The sequence below is a fragment of the Zophobas morio genome, unplaced genomic scaffold (assembly GCF_036711695.1).
Source record: "Zophobas morio isolate AGI-343-1 ecotype UQ-CSIRO unplaced genomic scaffold, CSIRO_AGI_Zmor_V1 ptg000004l, whole genome shotgun sequence".
In the NCBI taxonomy this organism is placed as follows: Eukaryota; Metazoa; Arthropoda; class Insecta; order Coleoptera; family Tenebrionidae; genus Zophobas; species Zophobas morio.
In genome coordinates this window covers 10,212,817-10,232,041 of record NW_026972109.1, presented here as the reverse complement: position 1 = coordinate 10,232,041, position 19,225 = coordinate 10,212,817, and the positions used below count along the sequence as shown (strand labels likewise).

Genomic DNA, 19,225 nt, shown 5'->3' with positions numbered 1-19,225 from the left:
TCAAATAATAAGCTCAGTTATTAATTTATATAAATAAATAAACATGTCTACGAGGAACATGAGATTTCTATTAACTGACTAACAATGATGTGTTTGTTACCTTAAGCATAATGATTTTTTGCTAGCAAATATCTAAATCATACTTAGACAGAAATGTGTATATTTGTTCAAAATTTATAATTATATATAAACTCTCCGTTTGTTTAAAACATTTTAACTGATAATAAAGAACGCAAAAGGCAATGTGACTCCGATTGCGAAACCCTCGTCATTCTAGCACCATGATCTTAAAATCACTAATTATCGTCGAGTTCCAGAACTATCACCGATAATTCAATTATCAAACAACCTTGAGCAACGTCAATCACAAACTACTCATTCGAAACGTGATCGTCAATAAACAGAACTACGAGTACAACAAGAACAGAATTTATTTTTACAATAAAAAGAAAAACAAATATAAATACACTTATCCTACAATAAATGACTCAAGTGATGTCTAACTAAGCACACGTTTGTACAATTATCACGTTTTATAAATGATTCAGCCTTACATCAGGAAGAAATCCGGACCAATATAATTTCCGCACGTCGGAAAATCCGATGGAGTGGAAGGCAAATCACTCGAATCTCCCACCTGAAAAACGATATCCATCCCTCTCGTCCACCCCTTCGACTTTTCATCTCTCAGCATCCAGAAACCTGAAAAAGCGTCTTGTAAAGTCCGCCTAGTACTACACGAAGTGTAGCTTCTGGACTAGTTTTTTCAGCGATTTTTTCCGGAAGTAACACTTCGTGTATCCTCAATCCGTGCTAAGAAGGTAAACAAACCAGGATTATTCGCCAGGAACCTCAACGCAACGACGCCGTTCTTCGGAACTCGAACCGTGTCCTTCACAACCGGGTTATTGAAATTCCTCTTAAACAAGGCATTTTTCTTGTCCAAAAATTTCATTTCTTCTGTGGAGGGGGCGCTGTCGAACTGTCGAAATCCGACTAAATGGAAGCGGTATCCGTGCAGATGGAAAACGTGCTCGTGATCAGTCTCATCTGGTGAATCATGGGCTAATTAATGATAATTGTTGCCTTCGGAGACAATAATTACAAGTTTAAACTAGATCGAACCTTGATTAATAAGAATGATTTCGGTTGACGCTCCCAGTGGGATGTATTCCACGTGAATACACTCGCAAATTTCCTTTCCTTGACATTTCTCGGGGACATTTAGCTCGTCGCATATCGTACTCAAGGAGACTTGGTCCAGTTGAGTTAGTAGGGGTGACGAGGGATAAGTGAATGTCAAATTGTTGACGCCGTACACCCTCGAGCTGAATTTGCCTGGAAATGACAACGCACGCTTAAAGAATGCGAATTTAAAGGATCTATGTATGTGAAACCCTTTTATTGTTTCCTTGACTAGCTTGACCATAAATGTCGTGGAATAGTTAAGAAGGAAATTGAAGACGAACGTCTGCTATCGCGAAAATTCGAAGCTGCCAACTTCTACATTTCTACGTTTACGTCTAGCTTCATATAATTCACCATAATAGTGAGCTTATTGTAAAGTTAGTTAGCTTAACTACAAAGTTGTGAGTAATTTAACATTTATTGCGTAATAAAATATGAACATAGCTCCAACATTCTGGACAAAATGGGATTGTTTTAAGTTAATATATTCTAAGAGCAACTGAAACTCACTACACACATCCATAAAATTATTGTTTTCAGTAATTTCGTACAGAATTTTTAATGTCAAATAAAAATTCTGTCTGTTTAGATTACAACAATAAAACAGTGCTGACAATGTTTGCACAAAAAATAAATCACTCGTAAATGTGAAATATTTTTTTTATACAAGTGTGAAAGGGCACTTTTTCGTTTCAGTATTTGTTTGTTCAAACGTAGTTTTTTAACCATGATGAATTTTTTTAACGTCGCTAATGGTGGTGTAAAAATATATTTTCTCATATGATCAAAAGCATGTTTTCGTACGGATCACGTTTCTGGCGTGCTTTTTCAGGGTACTTGTTTTAAAGCAAAAAGTGTAACATGAAGCACTTTTAAAGAAATACTTAATTTTTAAAAGTATCGTCGACATTGTACAGTGTCTACCTGATTTCTTATATTTCAACAATTTAACAAACGTGAGATGTGGAAAAACGCAATTTAAGTGCTGCATGTTGAAATACCATATTTAAAATTTTTTCACTAATCTAATAGGTGTTTGTAATCGTCCTCAATTTCGGATTTGAAATAACACTGGATTATGAAATCCTGCAAATAACAGCTGTGATAGATCGGTAATAACTGAACTTGAAATGACTTGCTTTCTTAAATTAAAAAATTGGTCTAAGGTTATTTAGACGGAATTTTCCCCGCTCCTTAAACACAATCGAACAAATCCAGTCTCTTTGGGAAATTATAAAATTGATTTTGCAAAATTTCCCTCGATCGAGAAGTACAATAAAACATATTCAGGTTTTTCGAAAAATTATAAAATTTGATTTTGCGAACTTAATTTTTTGATGAGAGTATAAGTATTATCTTTTTTGGGATAACCCTCATGCGTAGGGTTAAAAAATATGGATACATTAATAACTCATCGATAAAGAAGCATTAAGTTGAAGCAAGATTTACTTAGCAAAATTGTGAGATGATAATTTATTGATTATCTAATCACTGAAAAATGCGAATATCTGAACGTTTAAAACTAGTTTTAGATTAATCTGTCTTACAACTACACGATAAAAATGATATTCTTTACTAAATACAAAATCTTTAAGGGAAAAAATGCAGGGCTAAAACATCTGATATCTCATTGGTGATTGGTGTGTGATGACGTCATCAACATTTTTGGAAGGACACGTATATCAGTTTGGATATGTGCAGTGTAATACTATTAATAACAGTATTGTATTCTTAATTTTCCGGGAAAATGAAGTGAGCCGTTCCTGATTTTATCCATAACATACATTTTTCGGAGTCACCCTGTATAAGCAATTCTAAAAAAGTGAATACAATGATAAATTGCAAGTGTAGATTCGTCATATTTTGCAATTTTCGATAGGATTTATTCGGCCAAACGTCATTAATTTAGGGGGGGGGGGGCATAAACAAAATATATTGTGACTAAAAATGTTCCATGATTACAGTATTCTTAAAACGTCTGGAAGATTTGCAAAATGTTTTTATAAAATTTTGATTTTTTTTCCAAAAATGTGTATGTCTCTCAACACGGATTCATAAACTACATGTGTAGGACTACGTTATTTGATACAATCTAAAACCCAATTATTCTGTACAATTTTAGGGTTCCATCTTCTCATTGTTGGTGGGGAAAAATTATACAAAGCTTGGTTGGTTTTACCATCTACATGATATTCCTAATATGCAACAATCGGTCCAGTAGTTTCGGAAACAGGGACCCCTTTAACGTAATCTAAGGATCATGAAACGTCGGGAAAACTTGAATCTAGCAAGTCGCCCGATGGACTCAATTACTTTACTTTTTAGCTTACGCTGAAGAAATGAAATTAAAATATAATCACAAGTCACAATAAAAAAAAAACACTTAGTAAAGATGGAATTCGAAGCTACACGACGGAGCGCACAAGTTGGGAATCAACCTTCAACTCTTGTAAAGTAAGGATTCATAAACCGTGAGTATAGGAATATATTATTTCACAAAATTTAGATAACCTTGACTACGCAATGTAGTGAACGGACGTCATTAAATTGGTGGTGAGGATAATTAGACAAATTTTGATAAGTGCTTTACCATCCCCACTAGACTCCTAATATACATATAGAATTTGACGACAATCGATCCAGTAGTTTTGGAGAATAGCGGTCTAATATAAATTGACAGAAACGTCAGACAGAAACGGGAAATCACTTTTTTTTTTAAGGTATTTTACATACACTTTTGTAAATTTACAATAACACTTGATACAACAACAGAAATAATGAACAAAAGATGTTTATAACAAAAGAAAATTTGTAAATTTCGGTATGACTTTTTCAAAATTTTTTAAAAATCGTACATTTTTGTTATAAAATATTATCTCGTCCATCACATTCTTGAAATGGAAGAAGTAACTAATCTTAATGACCGCTTTGCTGTCTAGACGATATTCTTAAAGAAAATCTAAATAGTGCAACAATCTGTTTGGTAGTTTTGAAGATTTCTTGTTTTATAAAATCGACAATTGACGACAGACGATATATAAACGTAAATGGTGGACCTATGTTTTCATATTCTAGTACCTATGAAACGTCTTGAGAGTTCTATTATAGAGGCGACTTGACGTTATCTTAAATTACGATCAAGTGTGCTTTGTCGTTTATTAAAAAAATCTACTAATTTAATGTTATGTTTGATACAGAACGAGTTATTATTGACATTGATTTACATAATTTCAAAATATAAACGTGACACTTGTCATACGAAAATGACAGAAATCGACAATGCTGGCAATACAATTTAAAAAAAATCCAAAGCACTCTTGACAAAATTTTTTCCCAACTTTTATTGTCGCAACGTAATTTGTCTGTTATATATATGTTGTTAATTTATTAAATAAATAATTATATCAGACTTTTTTGAAATTTTGATGGGATACTAACACTAATTTATTGATTATATAAAAATAGTTATTTATGTATTAAGGGTATAATGAGGGAGATTATTATTCGAGGGAATGTTTAAACCCGACGAAGGAGGACTTTTAATTTCCCGAGGGCGACAAGCGACAATTATGCCCGTGGTACATACCACGTTTATTCTATTTTAATTTCTAAAATATTTTTAACGAAATATAGTACATAGTTGGGTATTATTTTGAAGTTGTTATGGACTCCACGTTGTTTATTTGTTAAATAAATAATTTTCCAAATGCAAACTGAAAAACCCGAAAACGTTTATTAAAAAAAAAAATTAGAAAAATTTAAAGTCTGCCAGAGACTGATATGATGAAATATTATTTTCCCAACTTTAATAAAATGTTGAATATCGATGTTTGGTTGCATAATTAATTAATGTAAATGAATCATCGATCGTTCCTTAGCAATTTTTGACTGCTTTTTGCCATAAAAGCCAATTTATGCCCGCATTTGGGTGCTTATAAACAGGATCCTAACCCAGTAACGTTATAGTGTCCCATTCCACACAGTTTTTATTGACACACACTCCGACATCGTCCAAAAATTTAGTTGAAAGTCAAATTCAATAAAAGTGCATAGCTAGTTGCCGAAAGCGAAAACTATTTTTGGCAAAAAAATAAGAAAGTGGAACACGATGTATCTGCTACAAATGAATAGTGCAACGTGACGTTTCACACAGTATAATTTGTTGCTGTTGGTATTGGTACCATCAAATATTTAAATTTTGGTAAAATGGAAAGTAGTAAAAATGCAGCATAGATATACTCAATTTTTACTACTATAGCAACTACAGATCTCAAAATGAGAAAACTATACTCTTTAGTCTTTTTTTTTTATTTTTTCAACTGTCGGTGTGAAAATTCGTTTATTATACTCTTTCCTTGGAAACAAATCTCGTTTAAAACAAGTTAAGGTTGTTTTGGAATAAACTAGTGAACTCGATACTTCTCGTACGTATCGGAACTGGTTTAAATCCCACAAACCCGAAAACAACGTAATTTTGCACATTAAAGTATCCGCCCAATTAGTGCATATACGAATTGTCTCGCCTCGTACATTTTTTCGCAATTACTGTAACGCCGTTACATCATATCACTTTCACTGCACTCGCGCCGGTTCTTATATCACAGACTTTCTCTCGCCTACTTAACCCAATACTCACCATTGACATTAACGATTCTGGATCCGAAGGACAAGTACACGACTTTATCCCTATGCCTCAGCTTCTCGGGCATCCTTTGCAGCCCCTTCATATCGCTCAAACACACCCTCCCAATCCGGCTTTCACAAAGTGCAGTATCCAAACTCCTCCCGTCCTTTTCCGCCCCGAGGCTCTCCGGACCTTTCCCCCCATCCTCATAACTCAACAGGGCCAACCCTTCTCCTCTGCACGACTTCACCCTCAAAAAATATCCGCTGGCACCCTGGCCGCTCTTCAACACAAAGTCAACCCGCTCCCCTTTCCCAAGGACAACAGCGGTGGCCTCGTTAGGACTAACAGGATTTCCATCCAACGCAATTATCCTAATTGGGTGATTGTCAATAGTCAAGGACACAGGGCAGGAGCCGTCGCCGCCCACAAAGGCCGCGCGGAATCGGTACCTGAAATGCGTGGTCAGAATTTCCTCGACAATTAAATTTTGTTTACCGTTTATTCCGCTTCAAGGTGAAGACCTCCACCGCCGCCCCGGTGTCCGAAGGCGCTTTGCCGTTGATGAGCAGCGCATCGTCGCCCTCGGAGATGAGGATGACGTGCTTTTTGGAATCCACGTCGTAGTGTTTCCTTAAAGGGTCGTTTTTCTCGCTTTGGCGGATGATAAGGGCGCCGAAAGTGCCTCGTGAGCGGTCGTCGTCGGAAAACGCCTGGTATACGTGTGTGCCGGGGGCGGTGGCGCGGAATTTGTACTGGAAGGTGGTGTAGCTGACGATGGGGCACTGGGTCACGAGGGGAACGCCGTCCATGTAGGGCGCCTCGTTGTTAGGCTGACCCCTCCAGTGGACCGTTAAAGTGTGACCGGGGATTTTATTGACGACGTCCACCACTAAAATATCGTTCTGGCAGATCTGGATTGGCGGGCCGGGGGATTGCCGGTTCACTATTATGTCTTGGGAAGGGGTTTGATTAAGGGCACAGTCTTCGCAACTCCTGCAACGAAATTAATTGATTGCACAAATGAAAAGTGATTCATGAAACTGGGTCAGCAGATAATTGGTGGGAATTTTTTTAGTGCTGATTTGTGGTTGGTAACACTCTCTCACACTGCACAATACTCGAGATGAGCTAAGTTAAATAATAACCTTATAAAGTTCGAGTTCTGTACTTGACAATCAAAGAACAGGTAATTTAAAGTTACCATTGTTGTGTCTGAAGTTGTACAAAATGTCATATACCTACTGGCTATTCTACATTAGTCACTAAGCGCGCTCCTCGATATCTCATTAATTAGTATTATTACAAATAGAACAAAAAGTCCAAGATAAAAATTGTAACAGTTCTTTGAAGTCCATGCAACGAAATTTTTAACTATACAGTATGTTCTGTTTTTGAGACGTAACACATTTCTTTTTTTCAAGTGAAATCCCTTTTGTATTTGTATATATTCTGATTTTACTTCCCGAGCGTTAACGGACGAATTGCCACTTTTATGTTTTCTCGACGTTTCATGACCCCTTCAGTACAAAAAAAGTAGTCTTCCTTTCTGATTATCTATCTGCCTGTCTGTCTGTATGTATCCATTTTTATTAGACACGTAATCTGCTGGACGATTGTTGTCAAATTTTATATGTATGTTAGAAATATCATGTAGGTTAAACGCTAGCCAAAATTTGGCTAATCATCCCCACAACAATTTGATGACATCATCTCAGTGAACCGTATTTTAAAATGAGTTGAATGTTATACACAAATATACTCCTATACTTGTAGTATACGAATCCGCTTTCATGTTCATAACATTTTGTTCGATTGTAGTTTAATTAATAATTTGAGTCCTCTGCTTTGAGAAAACAAACTCATTCAAGTCAATAGAGAAATATGTATTTTGCAATTCGCTCCGCCCCTCGGTCTAACAACGAATGGAAAATTGATCACAATTAAGATCGGGGCGGGTGGGTGGGTTTTAATATTTATTTTTTGTTTTAATATATAGAATTTTCTTTCAACAACAGGATATGTTTTCAGTTTCTTGTTGGGAAAAGAAGACTTCGTATATTAAGGAAAAATGGACAAAATATAAGCCCCGCCCACCCACCCCTTCTCAATTGTGATGAATGTTTTATTCGTTGTGAGCTGAAGGGCGAAATTAGTTGCAAAATCCTCATTTCTCTCCAAAAAATTACCATATGAAATATGTTTTTAAAAGGGCAGAATTTTTAGTGAAATATTGATGTTACGATTAAACTCTGTCCATCGGTCTGATTAGGAATGAAAAAAACTCATCACAATTGAGATCAGGGCGGGTGGGTGGGGCTTAATTTTTGTTTTCTTTTTTTTAAGAACATTGCAAATAACCCCACAAATCACAAAAGGTCAAATATAAGCCCCACCCACCCGCCCTGTCTCAATTGTGATGATTCTTTTATTGGTCGTGAGCCAAGAGGGCGGAGCTTGATTGCAAAACCCTTATTTCGCTACAAGAAATTACCATGTAAAACATCGCCAGGTCCTTCTAATTCTAAGAAATAATATTATTAATATTTGTATTTGATAAGATAAGACTTTTGGCATTTTTAACATTTTGGAGCATTTTTCAACTACATATATCTGAAAATTAGTTGAAGACATTTCCGCCTTCGTTTCTTCGGAAATTTCTACCGTTTTTCGAAAACAGCAATTTTTGGACTTTCGTCAAATTAGCTCTCTATAAAAATTTTGTAGATAAAAAAGAAAATTATTATTAATTTTTGTTCCATTATTCCATTATTAGTTTCCACTCCCATTTGACAGAAGAACATAATTAGCCCAGCCCACCCACCCTGTCTCCTTTTCAGTGATGAATGACTGCACAGAAACAAAATTAGTAGTTAGAACTTGCTAAGATAAGGCTGATTTTGGCAAATCACTTACCTTCCAAGAAAATAGAGGGTGGGTGGGCGGGGCTAGTACTCGCTAAGATAATAAAGATTTTGGCAAATGACATATTTTAACAAAAAAAGTTACGATTAGAGCTTTTTTTTACTTTTTCACATCCTAGATTCTATAATTAGTTTACATTCCCACTCAACAGAAGAACCTAATTCGCCCCGCCCACCCACCCGGTCTCTTTTTCAGTGATATCTTAGTAAGTACTAGCCCCGCCCACCCGCCCTCAATTTTCTTGGAAAATATGTCATTTGCCAAAATCTTTATTATCTTAGCCAGTACTAGACCCGCCCACCCACCCTCTATTTTCTTGGAAGGTAAGTGATTTGCCAAAATCAGTCTTATCTTAGCAAGTATTATTTTTACTTTTTCGCATCCTAGATTCTATAATTAGTTTACATTCCCACTCAACAAAAGAACCTAATTCGCCCCGCCCACCCACCCGGTCTCCTTTTCAGTGATATGTACATTAATTTTTAGAGTTTCGTCAAAATAGTTCTCTATGAAAAATTTTGGGATGAAAAAAGAAATTATTATTAATTTTTGTTCCATTATTCTATTATTAATTTCCACTGCCACTCGACCGAAGAACATAATTAGCTAAGAAAAAATGGACCAAATATAAGCCCCGCCCACCCACCCTTTCTCAATTGTGATGAATGCTTTATTCATCGTGAGCTGAAGGGAGGAGTTTAGTTGCAAAATCCTCATTTCTCTACAAGAAATTACCATATGAAATATGTTTTTAAAAGGGCAGAATTTTCTAGAGAAATAATATGTTACAATTAAACTCCGCCCCTTGTCTGATTAGGAATGAAAAATTCATCACAACTGAGATCGAGGCGGGTGGGTGGGGCTTCATCTTTTTTTATACACATAGTTTTCTTTCAACAATTTTTTGCTGCAAAGAACAAGAGATATTATAATAAAAAACATAAAGTCGATCTATTATTAAATAATTTTGGACTGTACTCCTAATGTAAGTCACGTAGGATAACTTGTACTTTCTCATTTTTCTCGAAAAACTGAAGAAATGAAAAACTGAAAAATCTAAAAATTGAAAAATAAAAAAAATCTAAAAACTGCAAAATCTAGAAATTGAAACGTTCAAAAGTTGGAAAATTGGAAAACTGGAAAATTTAAAATTGAAAACTCGAAAAGATATTGTAAAATTAAAGAAACAAACTGAAAAATTGCAAAATCTAGAAATTGAATTGAAAAGTTGAAAAATTGAAAAATTAAATTTAAACTTCAAAACTAGAAAAAATGAAGGAACAAAAAAAAAGAAAAATCGAAGAAAAAGTCAAATACGCTGTAGGAACGTTATTTACGCCACATTTACCTTAATGAAGGTTCTCATTAACAAAAATCACAAAAAAAGATGATAATTTTTGAATGTGTTTCGTAATGGAAGGGTTCAGAAAAAAATCACAATAGAATTATTTTTAAAATCTCGTTTACAATATTTTACGTAGAGATAAATAAAAAAATCGTTTTATTGTGATATAAATAAAGTTGGATCTTAATACACCGAGTGCTTGTAAAAATAAATTCTAGCAATTTTCAAATACTGATACTTCAGTTTTTTGAAATAGAACACCCCGTAATTTATTACTGCATCTTATTCTGTTTTCTGTCCTCTTTCTTTGTTGTAAAATATTTTCTCTATTTAAAGTTGCTAGATTTTCATTTAAAGGCGTCCAAAAATTTGTTTAAAAAAATAGAATAACGTGGCAACGTTGGATCAGAATTTCAAAAATAAAGAATGCTTATATAAAGCCAACGAAGAGGTTAATAAGAATTCTATTAAAAAAAAACCTAATTGTGTTCTACAGAATTAGAAATAGAAAAAAAGTCAAAGACCAAAGTTTTACGGTTCTTTGAGGACTTGCATATATTGATTGACCTCTTATATTAGTTTATTTTTGAAATCCGAATGCGACGTTGTCACGTTATTCAAAGTTTACAAAAAATAGTAGTACGGTTATACAGAGTATATGTAATTTTTTTTATCACAGTTTTCAAATATCGATATTTTAATTTTTTCAAATAGAACAGCCTGTATTTTCTATATTTAAAGTTGATTATTACCCGATTCTTTATTTTTCTTTTTTTTAAGTTGTGTTTTATGCCTTAAAAAGGAGCCCTGTGTGTAGTTAAAATAATTTTGAAGTAGTCTTCAAATAAATGTACAACTTTCATCTTTGACTTTTTTCTCAATTTCTAATAGTAATAATAATAATATGATATCGAGGACCGCGTGCTTAGTGACTCACCATGTATATGCGGTTGACATTTAAAAGTCAGACAGTAGTTCAGGTTTACTTCAACGATACATAATAAATAAGTTAGTTGATAAGAAAATCATTATTTGAAAGGGAAAGCTCATTATCTTTTTTATAATACTTTCATTGAATTGTCATTATCTCTAAAACTATGCATCGAAGGCGAATTTTTCGTCACTGGTTTTTTATTCAGAACAATTTTTTTTTGTAACTGGTCCTAGGCTAACTAAGAATTCGATTCAATTTCAGACTAATGGATCAATGAGAAAAAAGAAAATCTGGTGATTGTAGAATGTTTCCTTTTAATACACCCTGTATGTTATTTTATGCTCTAAAAAATATAGTCTTTTGAATTACACAACTTAAAACTTCATATAATAAACCCATTTTTAATTGTTTCATTCACTGGTTTAGCACTTACGTTAAATCTGAGTCCGCTTTATTAGGTTAAAATTTGCAATATTAAACTGGTTGTACAACTTCCCTTCAAATTTTGCGAACAGGTTACATAGGGTGGTAACACTTTTCACTGCCTTCAGCTGATCTCGCAGTGTAAGAAATTTCTCAACTTACAACAAGCATCTGAAAATTGTAACTTTATTTCAAAAATAATTCTTCAATTTGCATAAATTTCCAATTCCTAAGCCTTGAAACTATTAGCACATCAAAGTCCCACAAATGATCTGTCTTCCTTACACCCGCTACCTTATGGTCTGCACTGCCTCAATATGGATTTTCATCCGACATATCATTGGCCAATCCAGGTCATGGCAAGGTCTATCACAGCTCTCGAAGTGTCCCTCTGGGGAAAAAACATAAATTAGTGTTCCATAATAAGCGATTAACCCAGTACTTATATTTATTTAGAAATTCGTAAGACGCTACAAGATTTACCGATCAGGTGCAGTAATAAAAGTTTTGTTGGAAATTCGCGCCAATTTCTCCATGAAGAAAGCTGTTTAACAAGTACCGTTCAATACAGTGAAAGGTTAAAGTCTTCCTTTAAGAGGTAAATGGCATGGATTTCATCTCTTATTGTTATCGCGTTAATCATTGATGATGATTTTTGTAGGTCACGGGATGTACCGAGATTTTGGAATTGAAGTGAAAACTGAGGGAAAAAGTTTGTGAATGCAGAAGTCGCTGCTTGAATTCAAGAGCCACTTCCACTTTCATATGGAATAAAAAAGACAAGTTCAAACTAAGTGCACTAATTTATTATAATTAGTGAGAATGACTGGCAAGGTTGTCATTAGAGAATGGTTGAATGCACCTGGGAAACGTCTAGGTGTTAAGATTGACGTCCAGTCACCATTTAGGTATTTAGTATGACGAAATTTGACCTTTTACAAAATAGTATTTCGTAGTTCTATTCAACTGATTTATATGTAGATCGTATACTACAACATTTACAACAGATGTTGTAAAAATAAGCATGAAACAATTATAATTGAAAATTTTTGTTGGGAGCTTTAGTAGTAGTAAAGTTTTGTGTCACCTTGTAATCAATCGAATATAATAAAACTGTTAATTGCAAACTCGTGGTTATGTGTTGGTGTAAATTAATTCCACATTGATTTTAAAATACTCATTTTACATTTCCAGTTCTAATTACTTTTTAAGCTCTAGTTACCAAATAATGACAACAATTCACCAAATCAAAATTTTGCTATGTAGCTTTTAATGTTAAATGAAATTCATAAATACGTATTAATTTTTAGCTGAACATATGGTAACCACATAATTAATATTATACAATGCTGCTGTTACATGGAAGTAACACTTCTATAAAAAGTATATCGTGCAAAAGCATGACTTTATAATTTGATATTTATTCTGAGTGGAGACAGCAATTAAGTGAACATTTTTTAAAACCTATAACTAGTTTTCTCCACTTTCCAATACCACCATTTCCACAATAAAGCAAAAGAAAAATGTTCTGCTTGGTCGTAATTGAATCACGTGCAGTAAATTAATAATGGATATCGCGGTAATAAGAACAGTTTCTCAGAAGTTTCTCTCAACTTCATTTTCAAAAAATGTTATTAGGTCACTGCTTCCTTTTTCGTCTAGAGTACCCTCAATGTGGAAACTAAAGTAATTTAATGATTTATTTATGAAAATTGACGGCATCGATGTCGTGGTATAAAAGCCGTTGTCACACAAAAATTCATCCCAAATACAAATCGATTAAGACAACAAAATTTAGAATTCCGTAAGGGAACAGGATCTAAAGAGACAGGGGAAACAGCGGAATACCAAAAGTTTAAAATACGTGTTTACAATATAATTTTGTGGAGGAATACACCACGCATACATATATCATCTGTTTTCAATTCTTCGGGTAAAGTATTGGCAGACAAAGATTTTTTGTAGTGAACTTTGGGAAAATTGGAAATGAAGGCAAATTTTGACAAATGCTATCTGAAACGTGATTCTAAGAACAATGTAGAACGTGAAAGTTTGAGAAAAATTGGAAGCAAGTTTCCCGTTTCAATACAATGCATTTCGACACAGACGTCGTGTTCTTTTATTAGTTGTTAGAATTTTCCACGCTGAAAAAATAGGAAATGTGTAGTACAAAAAACCAAGAAAAAATGTAAGAATTTATAAGTTGACGAACATTTTTTTCCAAACTTAATTCTCATTTATTTCGACCTCTATTTATATAAATGGCGCAACATTTATACGCAATTTTTCCTCGAAATACATCAGTTTAACGATGAAACTGTAAAACCGAGTGCTCTGAAATGTTGCAAACGTTTTAAGGTTGTCGTAAGCTTGGTAAATCGCTGGTTAAAATTTTGTATTATTACAAAAGTATCTCTACTCATCCAGTTTCTATAATATAAGAGGAAAGCTGAGTACCGGCCAGTTGGCTCAGTTGGTAAGAGAATTGACAACTTTCTATAGTATCTACTAATTATTTTCCAAATGAGATTTTAAATATGTATTTCAAATTTCAGATTTTTTTTAAATTGAGACAATAATTTCAGTAATTTATGTTTATAGTTTCTGTGCAGAAACTAGAGAAATCCGTCTAAGATTATTTCAACAGAACTTCCCTGGACAGTGTAAAATACATACACTAAATTCTCAGTACATGCTTAACTCCGACTGTTCATCCTTATACTCCGAAAGAATTCTAATATTAACACGTTCAGATTACAAGCATCAACGGTTAAAATAAAATGAAATTTGGTTTATGTTGTGTCTTCAACAGAGACAGAAGAATCAATTAATTGATTAAACACACTCGATTTTTTCCCAAAAAAACATAACCGAAAAAATTTTGATTAACCATTTGTCATGCTTACGGTAGATTATCTTAAAACATTTGCAAGATTTCAGAGCATTCGGTTTTGCAGTTTCAAAGTTAAATTGCAAATCTTGTCATGCAATTTTGATATTTTTCCAAAAATTTGGATATGTATGGTAAAAGCTCAACACGGATTCATAAATCATAAGTACAGAAATCATCCTATTGTTGGACAATTTGACAACAATTGATCCAGTAGTTTTGTCGATTATCTGTCTAATAAAATTCGGCGGCAGACGGATAGACAAACAGACAAACCTCGTTTTTCGTACTCTAGAGGTAATGAACCAACGAGAAAACATGAAAGTAGTCATCAATTGCTGTCAAATTTTGCCCATACTTTAATACTATCAAAAAATATGTATATACGTGTAGTTTATTAATCCACCAACATTTTTCTATAAAGATATCCGGTCAAAGGACTCCAACATCTCTTCTGAGGACAATGGGATTACTAAACACACTGAAAAAATAGCGCTTCACTCAGGAAGTGTGTAGTACCACAAAACCAACAAAAAACGTAAAAACTTATAAGTTGACGAATATTTAACACGACGGATTTAATTAATTAATTAAATTAAGTAATTATTCATGTTCACGTTATTTTGTAGAATTTTTTTTATCCATAAAAAACATATGTTAAATAGTTTTTGTATTCCTGTTTACAAAACCTTTTCATTAACTTGATTACATATTTTTTAGTCTTTAGAAATTACCGATTCGAGTACAATTTTTTGCTCAAATTCCAAGCTTAATTTTTTCGACCTCTATTTATATAAATGGCGCAACATTTATACGCAATTTTTCCTCGAAATACGTCATTTATATTAAGGTGGAATTTCTTCCTGGGATAAAACTGGTTCCCAGCATTGTAAATATCGCTCCATCATAACAACTAGGAATTCTCAGGTTCACAATATCAGTCACAAAATTGTGTAATTAATTAAATATACTTAATCAAAACAGAATTAATTATCTACGTTAGAATACATAATTTTAGAAAAAAAAAGCAACATAATTATATTTCATAGTTTTATTAATGCGCAATACCACTGTCTGACACAAATGATAAAAACTAGAGACCTTCAACACACTGTCATTATTATTATTAGGTACTGATAAAGTCCTTTACCGTCAGGACATTAAAAAACGTGCCAATCGTAAAAGTTAAAGTTTTACTACTTTGGGATTTATTATTTTACTGTACAAAACATATAACAAACATCATATTTTTTGACACACTTCATTCGTATTAGTTAATTATCTTAGATTTTTGAATAACCTTGAATTAGCAATAGTTACATTTTTTTTAAAGACGTGAAAGTAGTTACTAAGTGTGTTTAATTTAAATACAAATATTTTTAAAACTAGGACTAAGCTGCATTTCATAACTATAAAAAGACAACTGTTTATTTTGTTCTAGATGTTTTTTATTATTTTTTTTTTATCTTTGGTTAAATGAGGAAATGTAGGTAGACAAACCTGACAGGTTTAATAAGTTGTTTCTGTTTAAGTAATTTAAAATAATTCATTAGTTTTTTTCTAGTAACTTTTTCCGACCTTTAAGTATGTGTTGAACAAACACTTCATAGTCAGTATGTTACTAATTGACAAGTTATTGTAGAACTGGAGGTCAAATTTCAGCCTTTGTTCATTCCTGTTTTAATAACTATTGTTTTAAGGTCATAAGACAAATATAAACATATGATCTTTCAGTCTTTCCAATTTAAAATTTTCGTGTGCGTGTTTTTACACCAGAAACATGAGTCTTCGTTTATTTTTTTCCAAAAGGTTAACAACTAACAATTAACTTTCCAGCAGCAAACCGGAACCGATGTAATTTATATGATGCAAGAGTACGTTGTAGCTACTGATCATAATGAATGGATACAAAGTATTTGCGTCAATGTAGATCATTAGCGTAGCCTCGTTGATTCTTAAATTAAACTCCTTACTTTCTAAACCACGAGAATGATTATTTTTGTATTTTTTACACCACGCTAGTTACATAACACAAGAAGCTCCGACGTTATTTCCTCTCACAACATCACCTTTCCTCTGCAAACTTTTAAGAACTCCAATAATCCGACTACAACGTCTAACTAAAACTTAAATAAGCTAAATTAAAACAAAAACCACTAACCTGGTAAAGGGGAGAAATACAAAACCGCCACCACAGCCACGATCATCGCCAACACGATGGTCACCCTTAATATCACATTCTGTGTTTTTGACATTTTGTAATTGGTTTTTTTACAGCACGGTTCGAACATAACAGAAACTTCACGATGAACACATAAAAAAGAAATTTGCAAGGGCTGCTGAATATGAGAAGGTCGGAGATGATGACACTGAAGTTTAACCTGACGTAGGCGAAAACCCGAAGAAAATAATAACAGACATTGAGAATGGAAAAATAAATAACGCACCACCTGCAAGTTGCAGGTGTAGAAATGGAACTGATGGAGGAATATTGTTGACGGTCCTCCTACCATGCCATGTGCTGGAAGGGAATAAGGTTTATGGAAAAATGTTCGCAGAAGTGAAAGTAAAGCGGTCTCGGCTAGCATTCGATGCAAGTATACACAATAATTGTTAGGAGTTTGGATGGATGTGACGTACGCTATTGTTGCGGAAATACAATCTAGGATTTTCTCCTTGACACCTCAAGAAAAGATTGCAAATTGAGGGCGGTGGCAACAACGGAAATTTGTTTGGAGTAATTGTCGCGTACAATAAACTGTTCATTAATCAAGCACTTTTGCTCGTTTTTTGTTTATTCAGTCATGTTTTTCTCTGTATGTTTATTTTTATTACCGTACCGTCCTTGCTCTATTTCCCCTTTTATTTACTGCTTTTTCTGAGGGTTGATTGTTGTCATCTCTCTTTCCTTTTGTCTTTCTCACCGTCTCATTCTGTCCTTTTCTGTGTCTCGTTCTTTCTTTTTTTTGTCTTTTGCGTTACGATTCCTTGTCGCTCTTTTCTTCGAGTTTATAAAAACTGTGGTTTTTAAAATGTACGCTATTGTATGAAATTATGTTTTCAGAATAGTCCCGAGTGAATATTAATATTTGTGATTGTTTTTGACAGGTTGGCAATATATTTAAAATGTTATGATGCTGTATTGATTTTCAGACGCGCTTATGTCAAAATTGACAACTGCCAACTGGCGTACTAACATTGCTGCCAATAATTCAGAATTTCCAACTCAATAATTTGCTTCAATCATTAATAGTCATCCTATAATTTCAGTTTTTCCTAGTAAAGTTAATTTTCGATATACAGGACGTGTCAAAAATGGCACAGTCATTGTACACACCTTGGGACATATTCTTATATGTAAAAACAAATGAAAATCGAAAGAAACTGATTTTAACTGTTGTTTCATTGTGGTGACTTGTTTATTTTAAGTCCATTTTCAAAAGGAAATTAAATACAGATCAAACTTGTTTTAGGTGACTTAAGAAAACCACAAAAATATGTTTACTACAAATTTTGAAGTGAACGAATATGTTCAGCTCTGAATTCCACTTTTTATTTCTCTAGTGGTAGTTAACAGAAGTGTTTTTGATAAATTATTTACAGGCTTTCATGTCTTCTCGACGTTTCATGTGCTCTAGAATACGAAATACTAGGTCTGCCGTTTCCGTCTGTCTATTTTATATGGGCGTTAGGAATTTCGTATAGATGGTAAAACGCTAAAAATTTATCTAATTATCTCTACCAACAATTTCGTGACGTCTTCCATTATTTTATATAGTTAAGGCTTTCCAAATTTTACGAAATAATATACTCGTATACTTGTGGTTTATGAATCCGTCTTGATTTTTATCACAATTACTTTACAAAAACTTTCTTATGCAATATTTTCTACGTGGTTCATCTAGCCGATATCTCGCTTCTTTGTCAAATCATTATAAAATAAATAAATGTTTGCAAAATCAAGTAACGGTCGAACAATTTTCTTTAAGTTATAAAACATTAAGAAATTTAAGAACTTTTAAAAATTCAGAAGTTTAAATAAATAACACAAGAAATTCTTGGATGAGCTAATAAAAAACAATTTATAGAAAAATAACAAGATATTTACTAGTTCGGTTTCTGTGGAATGCCAAAAATGCCACGAAAATTTGCTCATCTAATAACTACTTAATATATTTTTATTGCTTAAGAATACCTAAATTAGTCGTAGTAGGTACTTAAGATAAGACTGATTTTGGCAAATGAAATAACCTTTAAGAAAATAGAGGGCGGGTGGGCGGGGCTTGTACTTGCTAAGATAAGACTGATTTTGGCAAATGAAATAACCTTTATGAAAATAGAGAGAGGGTGGGCGGGGCTTGTATTTGCTAAGATGAGACTGACTCTGGCAAATGATATAGCCCTGGGGCTAGTACTTACAACTTAAAACACAGTATTTTCCATGCTCCTTCTTCATTCTAGTGACTACTCTTGATATTGTTCAGAGCTAATAAAATGAGCGATCAAAACGTAGTAGAGGTTGGTGGGCGGCCCAATTCTGACTTTATTTTAAATTTTATATTCTACTCTTTTTCAAAATAAAATTCAGTTTCCATTTTACAGTAAATAAAATAAATCAGTGAAATGGAGAAAAGAGATGGGGAGGGGGGCTGAGTTTAGTTTGTTCTGCACTCCTTCATTCTAGTGACTACTTTTTGATATTGTGCAGTCTTATCTTAGCAAATACTAGCTCCGCCCACACCCCCTCTGTTTTCTTAGAGGGTATGTCATTTGCCAAAATCAGTCTCATCTTAGCAAATACAAGCCCCGCCCACCCGCCCCCTGTTTTCTTAAAAGGATATAACATTTGCCAAAATCCATCTTATCTTAAAAGTACTAGCCCCACCCACCTGCCCT

At 33.6% G+C, this 19,225-nt stretch overlaps 1 protein-coding gene across 2 annotated transcripts; it reads right to left on the bottom strand.

Annotated features, from left to right (window-relative positions):
- Positions 1-413: 413 nt before the first annotated feature.
- Positions 414-16,823, bottom strand: LOC135141166 (uncharacterized). Of its 2 annotated transcripts, none has more exons than XM_064072012.1 (7): positions 16,491-16,823; positions 11,734-11,830; positions 6,311-6,808; positions 5,825-6,264; positions 1,126-1,338; positions 832-1,065; positions 414-702 (listed from the first exon to the last, which is right to left on the bottom strand). In XM_064072012.1, exons 1-7 carry the CDS (start codon positions 16,618-16,620, stop codon positions 551-553), a joined length of 1,764 nt encoding a protein of 587 aa, XP_063928082.1. In that variant the 5' UTR covers positions 16,621-16,823; the 3' UTR covers positions 414-550. The 2 variants fall into 2 exon arrangements, with proteins under 2 accessions (XP_063928082.1, XP_063928089.1); XM_064072019.1 differs by having other exon boundaries at positions 832-1,050.
- Between the last annotated feature and the right edge of the window lie 2,402 nt (positions 16,824-19,225).